General features: G+C 38.7%; 1 protein-coding gene across 2 annotated transcripts in view; it reads left to right on the forward strand.

Moving 5' to 3' along the window:
- Positions 1 to 17,724, forward strand: part of MED27 (mediator complex subunit 27) — an 83,449-nt gene that overhangs the window by 22,772 nt on the left and 42,953 nt on the right. For both annotated transcript variants that reach the window (XM_080630753.1, XM_080630754.1), the window contains exon 3: positions 8,015 to 8,145. In XM_080630753.1, coding sequence (XP_080486879.1) covers positions 8,015 to 8,145 — 131 coding nt within the window. The remainder of the gene's footprint in view (positions 1 to 8,014; positions 8,146 to 17,724) is intronic.

Raw genomic sequence — 17,724 nt, forward strand, 5'->3', positions numbered from 1 at the left:
CCCGGCTGCAAGTGGTCAGCAAGATTGCACTGTCTCCCTGGAGCCAGTGTCAGGTTGCAGACAGGATTCGGATATATGTCATTAATTTTTGAATACAGAAAATAAAAGTAGGGGCAGAAAAGCTCTTTTTTTTTTAATTGCATTGGAGGAGGGGGAAGTTTCAGATTCTCTTGACCATCACATTTCAGGACTCTGCCTGGAAGTACAGTGGTTTTTTGCCAAGAAATAGTCTGGAGATGTCCATTCAGTGTTCAATGTGATATGTTTCCAAGGAGGAAAATGATGTGTTTCTTTTTGTCATCCTCCAGAATGTATCTGATCTTTAACTTTCACCTACAGTGAGTCTGGGTTTTATCTGTGCAAAAATGGGTGTTGTTACAGGGGAGGGTGAGAGTTTAAACCTCTAACCACTCCATAAGTGACCTTTATTGGTTGCTGTTACTTAATGTGTGAATGCTTTCTGTGGGCTACTTCTACACTATATTGGAAGGAGTATAAATTCATCCATCCATGAATGTTCTGAAGCTATAGTAGTGATGTTCATATAGAGAAATAGGCCACATACATTATGTTCCAGATCTGCCTGTTCTGCTTCAGGCTTTAAATTGTTTGTCCTTGCTGGCAGGCTGGAGATTAGCATTCCCAGCAGCATTGCTTTGGGACATCTGCTAGGTTATTAGCAAAAGTAACCATTTAAGGAAGAATTCTCTCCTAATTTGGCAAGTTCAGCTCAGTTTAAACCCTATTCATGCAACTCCTGCTGGCGTGGGACTGTGATCACCTGTAGTAGAAGAGAATGGCGATATCTGGTGTAGCCTGACAGAGCGTATCCATCTGCCCATGGCATTTGTGTAGCAGGATGAACTGTGTGCTGAAGTTCTTATCTTTGAGTACAGCTTCTGGCCTCAGGAAGGCCATGGGAGATCAGTAAAAGCAGAATTCCCTTTGCTGGCAGAAAGACCCGTGGCTTGACTAATAGCTAGTGTCTGATATTCAGTTATGGGGATTTGCTAGTCAGAGTATTTTGTGCACTTTAATTACTGTGCGAGTGAGCAAAGCTCAGGAAAGACATTTAACAGAAGTTAAAATAATTAAATTTAATGAGTTGGGGGAAAAAAATAGAACAGCACAGGTAGCAGCCAAGGTCATTCCTGCTACATTGTTTGCTGATGGACTTCCCTCTCATCTGTTCTTCCACTGTCTTTTTCTTCTTTGTCTGCTGCTGCAACTGGACTAGTTGGATTTACACAAGCATTTTGTTGAAGAAGAGTATTAATTTCTTTATTTGTCTGAAAAGTACTCTGTTGGCTGTAGAAGTAAAGCCCAACCACAGTGCTGCAAATCATGGCATGCTGTTACACAATGTGAGGAGTGTTTCCTTTATTTTACCACTCAGTTTTCAATCATGTTCACATTTCTGCTATAAGCACCTGAGCATCCCCAGTCATGGAGGCAGCAGGCCATTCTTTATGCTGACATAGCTGCCACCTGAGCCCCTGACACCAAAGATTTAGTCGAGGGATTTAGAAAATATTAATCTTAGTAGGAGAGCAATGGCTTCAGTTCAAAGATCCAGTGGCTGTTTAAGGGAGCACGGCAGCACTGGGGGAGGATACTAATTGTGTCCTTAGTCAGTCTGGAGTTTTAACGATGACTTGTCCCTGCTACAATTTAGTTGTCCTATGCAATGATAATACTTTTGTCAAAAAAAAGGAATTTGGATTTTCTGTCAATTATTGGTCAAGTGCACTTCTTAGGTCTTTAGACTTTAATGAAATCCATTAAGTGAACACACAAGTGTGAATATATTGCATAGAGTGACACTGAGATCATTTGACTATAAGTGGATCACCTTTGTACCAACTACTACCCTTGAGCTCAGGATTACTTTGAAAATACTACTGTTTGTTACTGCACATGGTTTTATTTTTGACATAAAAATGCAGAACACAATGTAATAATTTTAATCTGCTTTTGTGGTTCTTTTATGTGTCTGGGTTGTAGCTGCATATCCAATGAAATGCCAGTTCATTTAGTTATCTTTCAGGACATGGATATACTCAAGGCCTTCAGAGTACCCGGAGGTATTTATGAACATCTTAAGTATAAAATGCCGTTATTCTTTCTTTTGAAGAGGTAAATAGTGAGTAGCCCCAGATTATGATTACTCTGCCTCTTTATCCATTTCCAGTACCTGATGTCTTTAAACCTCAGAGCCTGTTGTCTGTGTAGTGTCCCTTCTTGCTGACATTATCCAAAAAGCAAGAATATTTCACTAATGTAACTATTAAATGGATTCCAGAATACTTAAAAAAACAAAACCTGGAGGAGGAGGAGTGGCTTTTGCAGACACTTAGAACAGCGTAGTCTAATTTTATTGGCAGCAAGGATGCAGAGGCTGAAGTTTTGACCAATTCCTTGAAGAAAGTGCTGCCAGATTTGCTATCTCTGCATGGTAAAAAGCCAAAGGCTTGCAAGCAGTATTGCAGTAAGGGAACATTGATGCAGTCGTTCATCAGCAGAACTTCAATGTCTTCGAAAGAAAAGTATGGGAAGAACACACTTTAAGGCTGAAATCTGACACTAATTAAAACAGCACTCTCGGCAAAAACAGGGATTCAAAGACAATGGAATAACAAAATGTAGTGAAGACAAGATGTTAGAAGGAACAGAGATATGTACCACTGTAAGAATATACGTATAAAATGTCTACAGTTGTTTTTCAACTCCCTGGTCTTGAGAGGAAGGAGGAGAGGCCTAAGAGAAAAGCAAGGTGGCATGTGTGGGTAGATGTCCTCGGAGTGCTCTATATCCCCTGGTTTATTGACCAGAGTGCCGCACAGACACTGTGTGTCTTAGTGCAATGCAACTAAGAGCTGTGCTGTCAAAAGGCTTGTAACAGAAGTGTGAGCTCATTAGTTTCACAGCTTAGTCAGATCAGGGTGTTTAGGAAAAGGGATTTAAAAGAATAGAATAGGAGGTAGCCTTTGTTCCCATCATGGATAGGTATTTGTTGCTTAAATATTCTTGTCAACTGGAATGCGTTTTGGGGCAAAAAATGCTTTAAAAAAACCCAGAACAAAGCATCCTAATTAAATTGTAAATTGGAGCAAAGGCACAATGTCTTGCTTTCTTACTAATTGAAAAGCCTGCAACCCAGTTCCACAAGAGGAAAACTATGAGTAAAGAAATTGGAGACTGCTCTTTTGGTTTATTGATGCTGTTTTGGCCAAGTTAAGAATTCAGCTGTCCTAAAATGATCAAACGTTGTTTGGAGAAAAAGGGGATTTCCAAACCAGCCTCATTATCTGAGAGAAGCTTAAAAATCTCAATTAAGGTAGTGTAATTTCTCTCTTGCCTCGTTTAGTCTGCAGAGATGAAACTGGGGGAGTGTCCTGCTTGCTTGCTCATTGCTCTTTTCAAAGGAAGGACTAGAGTTTTATCACAATAGACAAATCCCTTGTTAGCTGCAAGGGAGAAATAGTTTAATGGTGAGGGGCAAAATACTGGGTATCTTAAAAGAAGGCAAATGTGCATGTATTCATCAGTATTACAGGGAACGTTCCATGATGGTAAGTATCTGTCAGGCTCTTCTGTAAAACTCCCTTTCTTGGAGGAATGGAAATGAACTTTTTTTTAATTATTATTATATCTGAGAAAGTGCTTTTCAGTTTACGTCTAGGCTCAATAAGTATTTACATGAGAATGGAAGAAAATACAACAAGGTAATGTGATTACAAAGAAAAGTCATTCTTCTGATTGCAGTCTTTAAAGAAAAAGCACCTATTGGTGCTTAAGAAGCTTTAAATAATGGTAATATGTAAACTTAATGTGCAACTGTGATTTGACATGATCAATTGTAAATGTTCCAAGTGATTTCCCCCCCACTCTCCCTTCTTACCTTCTTTCTACCTGACCAGTTCAGTGGCCTTGTCAGTAAGTGGAGTGTAATGACTTGTTTGGTCAGCAGTCAGCACATGCAAAATCTCCAGGCCATGAATTATGTAAACTACAGACCTTTAGACACAGCACAATTCTAATGATGAAGCTTTAATTTCAAAAGTTTTAAATTAGCACTGTGAACATGTTTGTAGTTTCATAACACAAAGTGTAGTGTAGGCCTGGAGGCCAAAATATAAACTGCCATGATAGAGTCAGGACATTTCTATTAAACAAAGGGGCCGTACTGCATTGTTCTGATTTAAGCCCTTTGGCTGTAGCAGAAGTTCTCTGTCTGCTTCAAACCTTAAAGATCATCTGCAGCAGATATCTTGGGGGGGCAGGGGGGGAGTTAGGCGGGTTCTTCTTTGTACGTTTTGACTTTTTTAGGGGGTGTGTTGTCTTCTTTCTGTTAAGGAGAATCACTTCACAAAACAAACACTGTGTGATGAACTTTTAAAGAATATGAAAGTTTTTGGAATGAAATCCAGTCTGCATTTCTCTAATACACCTTCTCTTTTTTAATAGTTCATGTGAAAGCCAAAGACATCTTACATGAATGAAGAAATTGCTCTCTGTACGATTACAGCCGTCAGGGAAGTGACTCCAAAGTGCTGTCTCTGTTCTGATATATTTCACTTTGTGGGGAAGGTTAAGAGCTGTCGATACGTGAATGGAGTTTCATATACTCAAGAACACTGAAAATATGAATTACGGCACCTATAGAACATTAGTGATAATCTTTTCTTCTAAAAAAATATAGGCTGTGTTGCCATTAATGTAGAGAAATAATCTCAAAAATAATAAAAATTAAAACCAATCCAAATTCTGGTTTATTTACCTTCAGGTAAAGCTCTAAGCATTAGTTTCAGTACTTTTCCTACATCCTTGAGAACTAGAGTCTCTTGATTTTAAAATGTGGAATTCACACATCTACTTGGAAACACAGTTTCTAAGAAAAATATCAGGTATCATGAGACTCATCCTAAAACTGTGCAAGTTGGCACTGGTGTATGTCCTCGCTGTGAAGTGTTATCAATTGATTTTGTTGTTGTTGGTTTTATTTGCTAGTTTTGTGAAATAGATTTTATGTTTCATCTGCATGTATTGGAGGGAAAAAAGATCAATCTTATTGAAATTTTAAGGAGGAATGTCATTAGGAAGTAAAGAGCTTAACTTCACATAACCATTTGGAATTCCCCAAAGCTGGAACACATGGATGCTTGCTGTAATAAAGCCTCTGAATGATGGGGCATTCCTAAGCAGCTGATAAAGGAATGCTTTGCAGTACTACCTAGTGCTGCGCCAGTGCTCAAGCTCAGTGAGTATTTGGAGTATTCCGTGGATCAGCCTATTGCTGTTTACCATTCTGCTGGTTTAAATGAGCACAGTTGTCAAAAGCAGATGGAAGGTTGTTTGGAATACACTACAGAAGGCAGTTGTGACCATCTACAAGTGCCCAACTTTTGGCTGTGTTGGGTCACAGGGTCCCTTAGACCTGCATGGATCACTCTTTGGAAACACTGACTGGCAGAGCAGCTCTGCTGGTCCAACCAAAGGCTTCTGTTGCCCTGTATCTCATCTCCTGCAGTAGCTGGTAGACACTTCTCTGCAGTGTTATTCCAGCCATCAGCAGTCTCTAACTCAAGGACTTCAGGTAAATGTGGTTTCTGTGTGTTTATTAACCCTCAGCGGGTTTGTGTCCCTTGAGCTCATCTCCGTTTTCCTGTATGAGCCTTTTAACACTCATCGTACCCTCTGACAGTACATTCCATTGTGTTCCCTAAGGTGAAGAGAGTATGTTTGGAAATAGCATTCTCTTGTTGGAAAGTACAAATTTTGAGAGCATTGGTATGTTTCTAGCTGAGATTTGCTGTCATGTCTGATGCTGGCAGACAAAGGAGTTTATTTTACAAGGGGAAAAAGGAACCGAGTAGCACGTTATTATCCATCAGGACAGTTGAATCTTCAGGCTATAGTTTTGATGTTAGTGTTACTGTTTTAGCACTATTTTCAGTCTTGTTTCTGCTCCTCAGAACAAGTGATTAAGAAACAATTTCCCAGTCTCTTCAGTTAACACCTCTTTGCCCCAAAAAGCAATGCATTCTGTGCAATACAGTATGTGATACTTTAATAATGTATAAATCAAGTTGGAAAGAAGCTGCCTGTCAGTTTTATTAACTTTGACCTTTTCTCCCATTATAAGGATGGTTGGTAAATATTTAATGGCCCTTATAGATTTTGACAGTTGGATCTGCATTCCTAGGAGCAAAGGTAGATTATAAAGAAATACCTATAATTAATAAAAATAGTTTAATCACTGGGGGTCAGCCTTCATGTGTAAAACTGTTAAAATATATTTATTTTGAATTTTTTAATGCCTGACCACTAAATGTCAGAATAGCTGGGAGGCTATGAAATGTCTTTAAAAGGTTGCATTTAAAATGCATCTATACTTAGCATTATTTTATGCTGGTTACCTCCATCTCTGAGCAAGTGTCCAATTGATATATCCATGAAATAGCTGCCAGTGTCCTTCTTCACAGCGATTGGTGTCACCAACACAAAATGGCTACAGGAGAGCTGCTGCTAGTAAGATGCAAGAAGAAAAGGGAAAAGCGTGTTCCTGGAGTTGGAGGGGTCTTCTGCCAGAGCTGTCTTTTCCTTTAATTCCCTGCATATTGCACTCACTGCAAATTCTGGGAGTGAAGATTGAAAACTAAGCCCCTGACACTTTGAAACATTGCCTTTCAAACATGTGCTGTCCATTGCTCCCATTGATTTTTTTTCATTTCAGAAATCTGTCGGAGAAAAACAAATTTGAGCAAAATTCATTGGTCTAAGCTGAGCTGTTGGGGCTCTACAATCCCCCTCCCCTGGCAGAGCACGGTTCTCTTCCCATTAGGAATGCAATGTGTCTTCATGCTGTGCCACGGCCAAGATCACGTGGCAAAGCAGCCAAGTATATCAGGAGCCTGTTAAAAAGCCTTATGGATGCTCTGAGCATTGATATTTGAGTCAAATTGCTTCACTGGATAGCTTCACTCGTTTTAATAGCCATTTTCAAGTAGATCACTTTACCAAGCTTTGTTTTGCTCATTTTCAGTCAGTCCCCTGCAGAATAGCTTTGCCTAAGCCCACTTTATTTTCTGAACATACATAAATTGTATTTTCCTAACTGTACCCTTTTTTAGATTCACATCATTGTGGTTGGAGTTGTTAAACAGTTCACCTTTTCAAATCACATCTTTAGGCAGTTTAAAGAACACATTGGTGTGGGGACTAGAATGATGAAGGAAATTGCATTTGTCTGACACTGAATTCTTTCCCCAGCTTCCTTCGAAAGCAAAGAACTAAATATGAACTGGGAGGTTTTAGAGGTGAGCTTGCAACTTGTTGCTCTTGAAACTGGTTTCAGGGCAGATACAGCACTGTGGCTGTTCCTACATCTGTGAGCAGTGGGATCGTACTCAAAATCTTGCAGATTCATGTTGTGTCCTTCCTAAATTTGTCTTTCACTGGCAAGTAAAATAAAAGCTTAGGAGAAAGCTACTGAATGTGAATCTTCTTAAAATGCTATGGAGAGCTGCTAGCAGGTATTTTAAAGGGTAGATTTTTCTTTACAGTTGTAGAAACTTCTTTGTGAATATTGGTGGTTTTATGTTTAAGAACAAAAGATGTGTTATTTCTAAAAAGCCGATTTATGCGTTTTTCTTCCTCTTTTCTTCCAAAAAGTAAGAATGCTTGATCCCTTGAGATCCTTGAGGGGAGAAAACAGTCTTCACGGTTAAAAGCAAGCTCAAGTTTCAGGAGAGTTAGGACTTGAGAAGATGTCTTGGATTCATCATCTTACTTGCCCTATAGCATAACTTCCTTGTGATACTTATTTCACAGCAGACTATAAATATGCTTTTGTTTGCATCATCTTCCATCCAAGCACTATATATATGAAATACCATACATTAACTTACTGACTGGCTGTAATTTGAATCAGGTGGTACAGATAGTAAAGGTCTGACATAGACAGCATACTGCAGTGGTGTGTATTTTAATATATGTGTGTTTTATTATCCAGTTGCAGTACCATGCCGGGCTGGCATCTGGCCTTTTGAATCAGCAGTCTCTGAAACGTTCAGCCAACCAGATGGGAGTATCTGCAAAACGCAGACCAAAAGCCCAGCCAACAACTCTTGTGCTACCTCCTCAGTAAGTAATGCACTATTTTGAAGAGTTTGCGTGGTGGGGAGCAGATTTTCTTTAAAACTTTAAATTGTAATGATAGATCTTAAAAAATCAGCCTTGTGCTTGCATTTTTGTTTCATACAAGTTGAATTATTCTAGTTGGTGGGGTGAGGTACCCTATAGAAGCAGTAATTTGTTTCTTCTGCTTATGGAGGCCCTTGGTAACAGAAGACTTGCAAGGATTCTTCTTTGTAGCAGGTCATAAAAGTTCTTGCAGCATGAGATTGTTGTTGAGGGATGATGTTCCCCTGAGTAGTATGATTTGAAGCTTCAAGTAGGACTTTTCTAAAGGTCCTAAAAGGCTGAAGCCAAAAAGTCTTTGATGTGAGTACTTTCTCGTCAGACGTCTGTCTGAGTCCATCTGTTCACCATATGTTAGTTTTGCGTTGGATCTAAACGTCTTTTACAGGTGACAAGCAATTATGAGGACACTTAGGAACTGTTTGAGGACATAGAGTATCAACACTTCAGGCAGTCTATGTACTGATGCCAAAACCACAGAGATATCCACAGCTAAGCTTATAAATTAATAAACTGCTTAAAATATTTAGTTGTGTATAAGAAAATGATTATTATATAGAAAATGAAGTGCTGACCACTTATTCATTGTACTGAGCATCCTTGTAGTTTGTGGAAACTGACTGGTTTTTTTCACAGAACAAGTCACTGGTGTATAAACATTGTGCTTTTAAAAACTTCATAGTTATAATAACTAAAGTCCCTGTTGTCACCAGAGTCAGGCCTAAGTTGATGAAGGAATCAAAGGGAATCTTACTATCAGATATATAATACACACATTAAAAAGTATGTCTCTGTCTGCAGGTGAGTTTTTCCTTCAATTTTGCATTTACCTGGAATTTGCAGATAGAATATGATTTTAGTGTGGTAATTAAGCTTGATCTAGTAATTGAATTATGTTTCAGTATGTTATTACCACTTCCAGCATTATTCACAGGGAAAACATGTTTATGCTGAGCTGGTCCTTTATCTGTCACTGGTTTTCTTCTCTCTGGCTTCTCTTTGACCTTTCCTTATTTGTCCTTATTTGCTATCTTGGTGTGTCTTAAAGAAGAGAATAATAGTTATATTAAGTCAAATCCAATACCTGTTGGGCTCAATATCATGTCCCCAACACAGGGCAGAAGTGGATTATGAAAAGACTTATGAAAATAGGCTTATGAAAAGTATTAAAAAAAGTGTGGCAAGTTGATTTTAATATCTTGATTTTGCTGGAGTTTCATGCAAATAGTGATGAATCATGCTGTGAGTTTGGTTTTCCCTCCCCTTCGTTCTTTATAAAATCCAAAAAAAGAAAGCATCAGGTGCAGAACATCGTATCTCCTTGATAATGGCATACTGCATACTGATTTTTCCCATGGCAGTTCAGGGTTTTTTGGCTTTATTGATTAGTCAAGAAAGGGGAAACTATTTCCTTTTCTCTCTTTATTTTTTTCTTTGATGTATGCTGTTAAGTTAAATGAGAAGCATTTGGGCTGAATACCAGTGTACTGTGAGTCAAGTATATATTAAATGTTGTTCAGAGCAACTATATTATGTAGAGCTTTTCTTAAACAGAGGTAGTACAAACAGGCTATATGCCAAAATGTCCTTTTGGAATGGCAGATGGGAGCAAATAGCAATGCTGCTGTAATAATCCTTTTCAGCCTGCAAAAGAATGCAAGGAATGCTGTTGTTCAGAAGGTAACATAGGTGATGATAGGACAACAATCTTCTACAAACTCTTTTTATTTTCATGAAGATTTTGTATAAGGATAGTTTGATATGAAATGTCTTAATCTGAGTTAAAGGTAGCATTAGAGAGCATGATGGATTTATTTATGTTCCTGTTCCTTAAAAACACTGCATGGGCAACTTTTGCTATTGCACATTGTGTTCTTAATGGCAATGACACAAGATGAGGAATTACCTTATTAATCTGTATCTTTGATCTTTATTGCTATGGTGAGACTTGAGTTTTATTCTGCAGGCTGAACAGAGACAAATGGTGTTTCTTCTCATAAAGGTGGTGATGCAAAACTTGATTGTTGTGTCAACTCAGTGTTCACTTGAGCCCTTTGTCTCTTTCCCTGCTCTGCTTTTTCTTTTCTTTTCCTCTCCAAAATGGCTTTTTTAAAAAAACCAACAAAACAAACCCAGAACCTTCTCAGCCTGTTTTGGAGGCTCAGACATCTCTTGAAACTGCATGCTCACAGAAGGAGCCAGAGAAAGGGTTCTGCAAATGGCAAAGCTTGTTCTTGGTGGGCCCACTCATTGGTCCCTTGCCACCCCTAGGCCATCTTTAGATGTCCTCTGGTTTGGAGGCAAAAAGCCTTAGTTTTTCACTAGTAGGTATCCAACCCAGCAGCAGCAATTTTGAATCAAAAAGATATTTTTACAAATGGAAGGTCTCAGTCCTGTAACCATTACAAGGGAAATCTTCATTTTCTCACTGTTTTCCTTATCTGAGGGCTTGTAAGTGCACTTGAACAGTTCTGAAGAGAGGCCTTTTGGTGTTCAGTTTGACTTTTCTGTGTTGGTTTTCACTGGCTCTGAAAGTGCAGGAAGGAATACTAGATTGGCATGCATCTCCTTTCTAGCCAAATGTATCTGTATGAGAAAATGACTAACTGCTGGCTTCTTTCTCTCCCCCTGCTTTGTCCCTCCTTCTGTCTTCTATTAACAAGACATCTCCCTGTACTTGCTAATAGATGCGTTCCCTCACATGCTTCTCATCTGGCTGCTGGTTCCTTCCTTCTGTTAAAGAATCTCTAAGCAGTGTTTGCTGAAGTGCTGAAAGCTGTCAGCTCCTTCCAAGTGACTAGAAAAGCAGATACATGCAACCCTTCTTGAAAACCAGAGTGTCATCTTCTGGTTTGAAAGAAATGAAGTCAATAAGAAAGCATAGCTCTTAGGTTTTCTTCTTTTCTCTTGAAATTTAGTACTTCACGCAGTTAATCTTGTATTATTTTGCTTGACACCACATCTCAAAAGCAAATTCCTAGTTCCAAAGCTGTCTCCATGACTCTGTGGGACCAGAATGCTGCACCTCAAAGAGTCTGGGGTGGCAGGGAGCAGTGAGCCTATGGCAGTAGTCCCTGCTGGTGGACTATACTGCTGGGAGCCCGGCAGACTGTGGTATGTCACTTGTCTAGCTGGAAAATGACAGCAGTGAGTTGCTGTGAGATGAGGCAGAAGAAACTAAATAGGAAGTGCAGGAAGTTGACTAGATTCTTACAGTTGTGTTCATTGGCACACACAGGAGGGTCAGTTAGTTTTAATGGGAAATTTTAGGGGTCTCGGCTGACAGCCTTGTGACTTGATAGCTCTGTTGTATAGGGCTTTCTCAGTGCTCCCAGATTAATCATCTGTCTTCTCTGTCTGGCAGGAAATGCCAGAACAAGAACTTGCTCACCGCAAAAGGTACTAAGGCTCTTGCCCTTTATGGTGCCTTTTAGGGTCATTTGTTGTGACACTTGTGGTTTTGGGGAAATAAACAGGCTATAAACAATAAACAAGCTGAAGTCTGCTTCTTGTTTGACAACTTCAGGCTCAATGGACAGAAAGGCTTGAGTAAAAGAGTCCAGTTTTTTTGTTTTAGGGCTCTTCAGTTTGTCTTGTAAATCTCTTGTGGTTTGATGTATACCCTAACCTGACAGTGAAAACATTGTCATAGATTGAGTAAAAATCTCTGTGAATTTGTACTCTGTTGCTAGAAACGGAGCAGCAAAATTACTTTTCCATTATTGAAAAAACAAAGACAGTGCTGCCCATGATATTGCTCTAGATAAATGAGCAGTAATAAACTGTGAAGATAACTTTTCTTTTATGAGATAAGAAGGGCTTGAGCACAGAATGCTGGGCAGAGTCTCAGGAAGGACAGGCTGTTTCTGCCACTTATTCTGGGTGAGATGGAGGAGGTCTCTGTTCTGCTCTATACACTCAGAATCCATCTGGATCTTCTAGAGAAGATGGATGTATTTGAAAGAAGTCCAGACTTGCTCCATCCTTTGGAGCTACATTAGCAAAAGATGCTCTTTGGTGAGTGCTCTCCTTTAAAAAGTTAATTTACTGGTTCAGCAGGTATCTGATCATCTGGATTTGGAAAATAAATTTATAGCTGTCCCAAATCTGGTGTTTATTGTAGCTTGATTCAGTACCAGCATAGTCAAAGTGTTGTTCTTTCATAGAATTAATGCCCTATCAGTTTAAATGGTTTTGTCATATAAGTAACACTGTAAGATTCTGTTACATTTGTTCAAGAACTTTCTTCAGGACATACAGTGTGGCTTTCAAGGAAGGAATTCAATTTAAAATAGTGATCTAATATTGAAAACAAAATTGCTGTTTTTAACAGTGAACTGACTGAAAGGTGTATGTGTGTGTATGTATGTATGTATATATATATATATATATATATATATAAAAATAAACGATACACCCGGTCATCAGATGTGCCAGACGAAACGATTTGGAACTTCACTTGTGTAATTTATCAGTTTTACATGAAGAAAAATCCTGATGAGCCCTTTGCCAAGAGTTTTTGGAGGGAAGGGTTTTCTCAGCATTTCATCTTATAAACAGCATCTAATTGCTTCCCAGGTTCAGGGGTTTTCATTGTGAAAGAAAGAGGCAGATTATTCTAAAGGTAATGGCAAAGCATGCTGAAGCCAATAAATGTTCATAGGGTTTGGATTTTTTAAGACCATATGTTTAAATTCTGCTCAGCTGGTCAGACCTCACTGTGTTTTAGAGGTCTGAAGTGCCAGGTAGGGTTTCCTGCTCCGACACCAGGAATCCGATGTCACAGTGAAGTGTGACACCTGGTATAGAGGCTGCGAGGAATGTGGGTATTTACCACGTGAGTATTGTTGGTGCAATAATCCTGTTCTGTGTTACAAGCTGTCCTCTATCATTGGGCCTCTTCTTAGAAGTAGTCAGGAGCAGAAGAGGGAAGAGTGTGGCTCTGTCTTCCATTTTGAGAGAAGTTGTCAGAAGTTCTTCATGCAGTTCTGAAATTCTCCTTTCCCCCTCCTGGCAAAGCTGCATTAAGTATCAATATTCATTAAATACCGCAGAGATGATAATGTAATAAAGCAATAATCCTCAGGCCCACATCCATATTTCTTTCCAGAAGGGTTGGGGTTGAAAATATAATTAAAGATTAAAACTCTGTTTGCATTCTGGAACATGGAGATATCTTTTTGTACATGATGGGGAATTGCATTAATAAGGAAGAGATCAGTTTCCAATAACTCTCAATACTAGGAGCTCATTTAATATCCCTGTTCATGTCTAAGTTTCTCTCGGTATTCGTTAGCTTGACTTCAGGAAGACAGTGCAGCAGGAACTGTAAAAGAACATGTTGCTGAAATATGTGACTCTTTTGCTCCACAAATTAATCCCTTTTTCTATGAAAAAGAAAAGATTAAAAATTAGTTCTTTCTATTGTAAGACAATATTTACAAGAATAGGTTTAATTAGTTTGCAGCCATGTACCACGTACATTGAATGTTAGTTTTAGTATTTGGTATCATGTGCACAGTTTGGATCACATCATTGTAGTGTTTTCTTTTGATTTGGAGTAAATCGATGAACACCTGTTTGGCAGATGTTTTGCGAAGATGTTTTAGTGTAAGTTGCAGGGTATTGCATTTATCCCGATCTGCTATATTGATTTTAGCGTTAAGAGTCTATGTGCATATGGTGTAGCATCTTTTGATAACTCAAGTCTCTTAATATTTCAGCTGGTTCAACTAAATAGAAAGTCTCTTTAAAAGTTCCTAACTTGTTTTTATCTTTTTTAAAAGCTTAAGAAAAAACTCTTACTTTCCCTTAGAAAATCATAGCCAGTTTGTTTCGTCTTTTATGTTTTTCCCTGCCCCTGTGTTCTGTGGTCAGTTCTTTGTTTTGCCTTTAAGTAACCTCCATAACTTTGCACAGAAGGTCCAAAATACTGGTTTCACCCCCTCAAATGTTGGTATTTTAACTCCCAAAGCTAATCTAGCTGGATAGAGTGCGAGTTCTTTCTAACCTCTAGTAAAAATGATTTGCTTATTACACAGGTGGTTTTGTGAATGTTTGTCCATTCCCTAGAGGAAAATCTATTTCAATTATAAGTCAATTATAAATCCATGCTGCGGATGTATAAAATCCATGTTGGGGGTTAGTATTCCAGTGGTGGTGGTGGTGGAGGGGTTTGATGTAATGACGGCAGTTGGATGGTACCCATTCCTCTAGAATTTTTCAAGGGAATACACGTAATGTATGTAGTGTTTAGATTCTTTCAAGGAGAACTAGAGAATAACATGAACCTGTTCAGACTGCTGCCTACAACACTGCTTCAGAGAATAGCACATCCTCAAGTGAATTTTTCAAACCATGTAGAATATAATGCAGAACAATGAGCAAACAGGAAACCGCTATTTTGACAGCTTTGTTCCAGGAAAATAAGTGCTAAGAATTCAGATCATATTGAATTTCAGCAGCTATTGAAAATACGATAGTTTTGAGTTATTGTAAGATACAGCAGTGTTGTTATTTGGGATTTTTCTTGAAGTTTCCTGTCTGCCTACTAAGCAGGGATGACAGCAGTTGCTTTAAGACAAGTTGTTTTGTGGAAACAACACTGGACCCCGTGAAAGATAAAGTCCACCTTTCATTTTAGTTTTAGTGAGATCCTTGGGTATTTCTGGTTTCCTTAAATACAGTGAGTGTTAAAGTTGGATCCTAGGACATGGGAGGAAAAGTTGTAATTAAATTATCCAAACTTCTTCACTTTCCTCTCAACAGTGTTTCCCCAGCACTGCAAGCTAAGAAATCTGGTTCTCTGATTTACTGCAAAGTACGTTGCTACCACAGTGTTAGAAATTCTGATTTAAGTTACCCTCAATGGTAATGTTTAATAGATGGCTTGGAGCTGCTCTGGTTCTTTTCAGATTTGGTAGCCAGGACACTTAGATCCCAAACCTGGAGAAGCATCTGCCATGGTTGAACCCATAATATATTACAGATTTTGAGGGACAAATTCTTAGGTGGTAACACATCATTAAACTTCCGTGAGCTGAGTTTTATCAAGAGAAGAGCTTTGTTTTCATTTCTGTTCGCTTGGGTTGTCTACCATGTGAACTGTGGAACTGTGGAAGTTTTAATCCTGATCTAATCTCCTGCTGTGTTGCTATATCTGGCAACAGGGGGTTCTATAATAATCTTTGTTTTGTTATGCCAGATCAGTGGGTTTTTTGGCTACAGCTATATCCTGAATTTCATTTCATTCCATGAAGTCCCATACAGGTGCATATTTTCTTACAAAGTAACTACAAAAATCCAACAGGCATTGATCAACACAGATTGTCGAAAGGAAAGATTTTTAACTCAAGCTAAATGTTCCTTACGATATTCATTAGCAGGATAATGATTTCTATCCATAAAAGTACAAGAGACGAGGATTTTGGATGCTGCTTTATCCCTAGTAAATTACTGAAATGTGCTTCAGTTGTGTTATAAAACTTAACAAGTGTATTTTAACACAGAGGAAAAATCTGTTCTATTAATTAACTTTTCAACAAATATTCTAACCAACTGCTATGGAAAGAGACTGCCTGTAATTAAGATTTCAGCATTTCTTTACAGTGTATAGAGCTTCACTTCCTCGTGTGCTGTGAGCTTTTACTTATTGATAGCCTGAGCTCAAATGTTCTTGTGAACACCTCCATGAACGGCACTGTCTTGAAGACATGAGCCAAAAGAGGCCTGGGGCTGATCCCTGTTGATGTTTTGGTGTCATATTCTGCAAACTAATCCCACAGATAGGATTGACAGGGTCTGATGTGCAGCCCTGTGTGACTGAGCAGTGATTTGAAATAATTCCCATCTACTTTGCTGAAGATGAGCTGGAACACTCCATTGTTGGGAAGTGAAAAAGCTGTCTCTTTCTGGAAACTTTGGGCTGTGTACCAGCCTTAATCTGCATGTTCATTTTCTGGCATAGGCACAGATCCAGAGCAGTGTGTAGCTCTCAGTGAACATTAGTGTTTCTGGGGGTTGCAGCTCTCTTGTAAAAGAGCAAATTTCGGACTCTTTGATATATGTTTGCCTTAGAGGTAATGTTTGTGTGAGAACTGTGCCATTAAAAGGTGGCAATTAATTAAAAGTTGTTCCGTAGTCCCAACCATTAGAACATGCCCTTGCAGCATTTAGAGCAGAACACTAATAGTGCACTGTAGGGAATCCCTGTACTTTCGGTAAAAAAGAAAGTTAAGGATGAAGATGTTAATGTGTAATTAAAGACTCAAGCACTCATTTAACTGCTTGTTTCTGTGTCAAAATAAAGGAACACAAACTACCAGTGGTTGAACTAATTAGACAGCGAAGAACACGCTAGACAAGAGAGGAAATTTGTATGAAGTTAATGATATCAAAGCTTTCTCTAACACTGTGATTTTTATCATATGATTGCTTTAACCCCTTTATATTTTTAGCTTTACTATTTGGGAAGGGTGATTAGAGGCAGCATTACTGCAGCAGACAATCAATCTGAAAAGAATAAAACTGCAGCTTGCCGAATTAAGAAGCACATTACAGGAAGTGTTCCCATCTACACTGGTTGTGGGTGTACACTGGGGTGGGAGAAGGTCTTTATATTTTGGTGGTGTAGCAAGAATGGCAGTAGGAACGTATTGAGAATGTGTTTAGTAACCTTTAGGCAATTGAGAAGAAAACTAAACAGCTATACTATGAGGGGGATAAAAGTACTTTGAAATGTGAAACCTGTAGTGTTAAGGAGGAGGAAGCTCTATGTATATCACTGTAAAAACAGCTGTGAAATCTAAGTTGTACCTGAAAATGCAGGCAATTAAAGTCCCCTGTAGTTTCAACAGAAAGGTAATGAACTTCAGATGGGGATTCACCTGGGTATTAATGGGGCCATTCCCTTCCCTGGGGACTGTGGGGGGGGGGCTGCCCATGCTGCAGCACTGCCTCAAGCGGCTGAATTCAACACTCGTCAACCAGCCAAGCTTCTGAGTTTGAGGAAGGTGAGTAAATGCCCTTTAGAACTAGAAAGGATACGGAGTTTGAAAAGTGTTTTGCTCTGTTTTCTTTACTTGATGTTAAAAATAACTGTTATTACTTTTTAATTTCACTTTAGGGCATTCTCTGGTTATTCGTGTGTTTATGATGTACCCTATGGATGGGTTAAACAAAAAAAAGCTTGGGTAGCAAATTCCAGCTGATGACTTCATAGAGTTTTCCTCTAAACATAATCATCATTTGTAATGATTTGAACTCTTTTGATACAATCATTTTGCTAGTCCCATTTTCTCGATTGCCAATGGAAAACATAAATAAAATGCAACCATTGGAAGCTTCACTGGGTGATTTGATTTGCATCCCTTTATAGATGCTGTTATTTTCATTCCTAATAGTTAAATTTTGCAAGGTACTTCCTCTTTGCTGTTATGGGTTTTACTAATAAAGAGTAACAGTGTCTTTATCATTTGAGTTATGTTACTCAGTAGTGTGTGTATGTAATTTTGAAAACAAGTG

This window comes from Psittacula echo, assembly GCF_963264785.1.
Source record: "Psittacula echo genome assembly, chromosome: 16".
Taxonomy (NCBI): Eukaryota; Metazoa; Chordata; class Aves; order Psittaciformes; family Psittacidae; genus Psittacula; species Psittacula echo.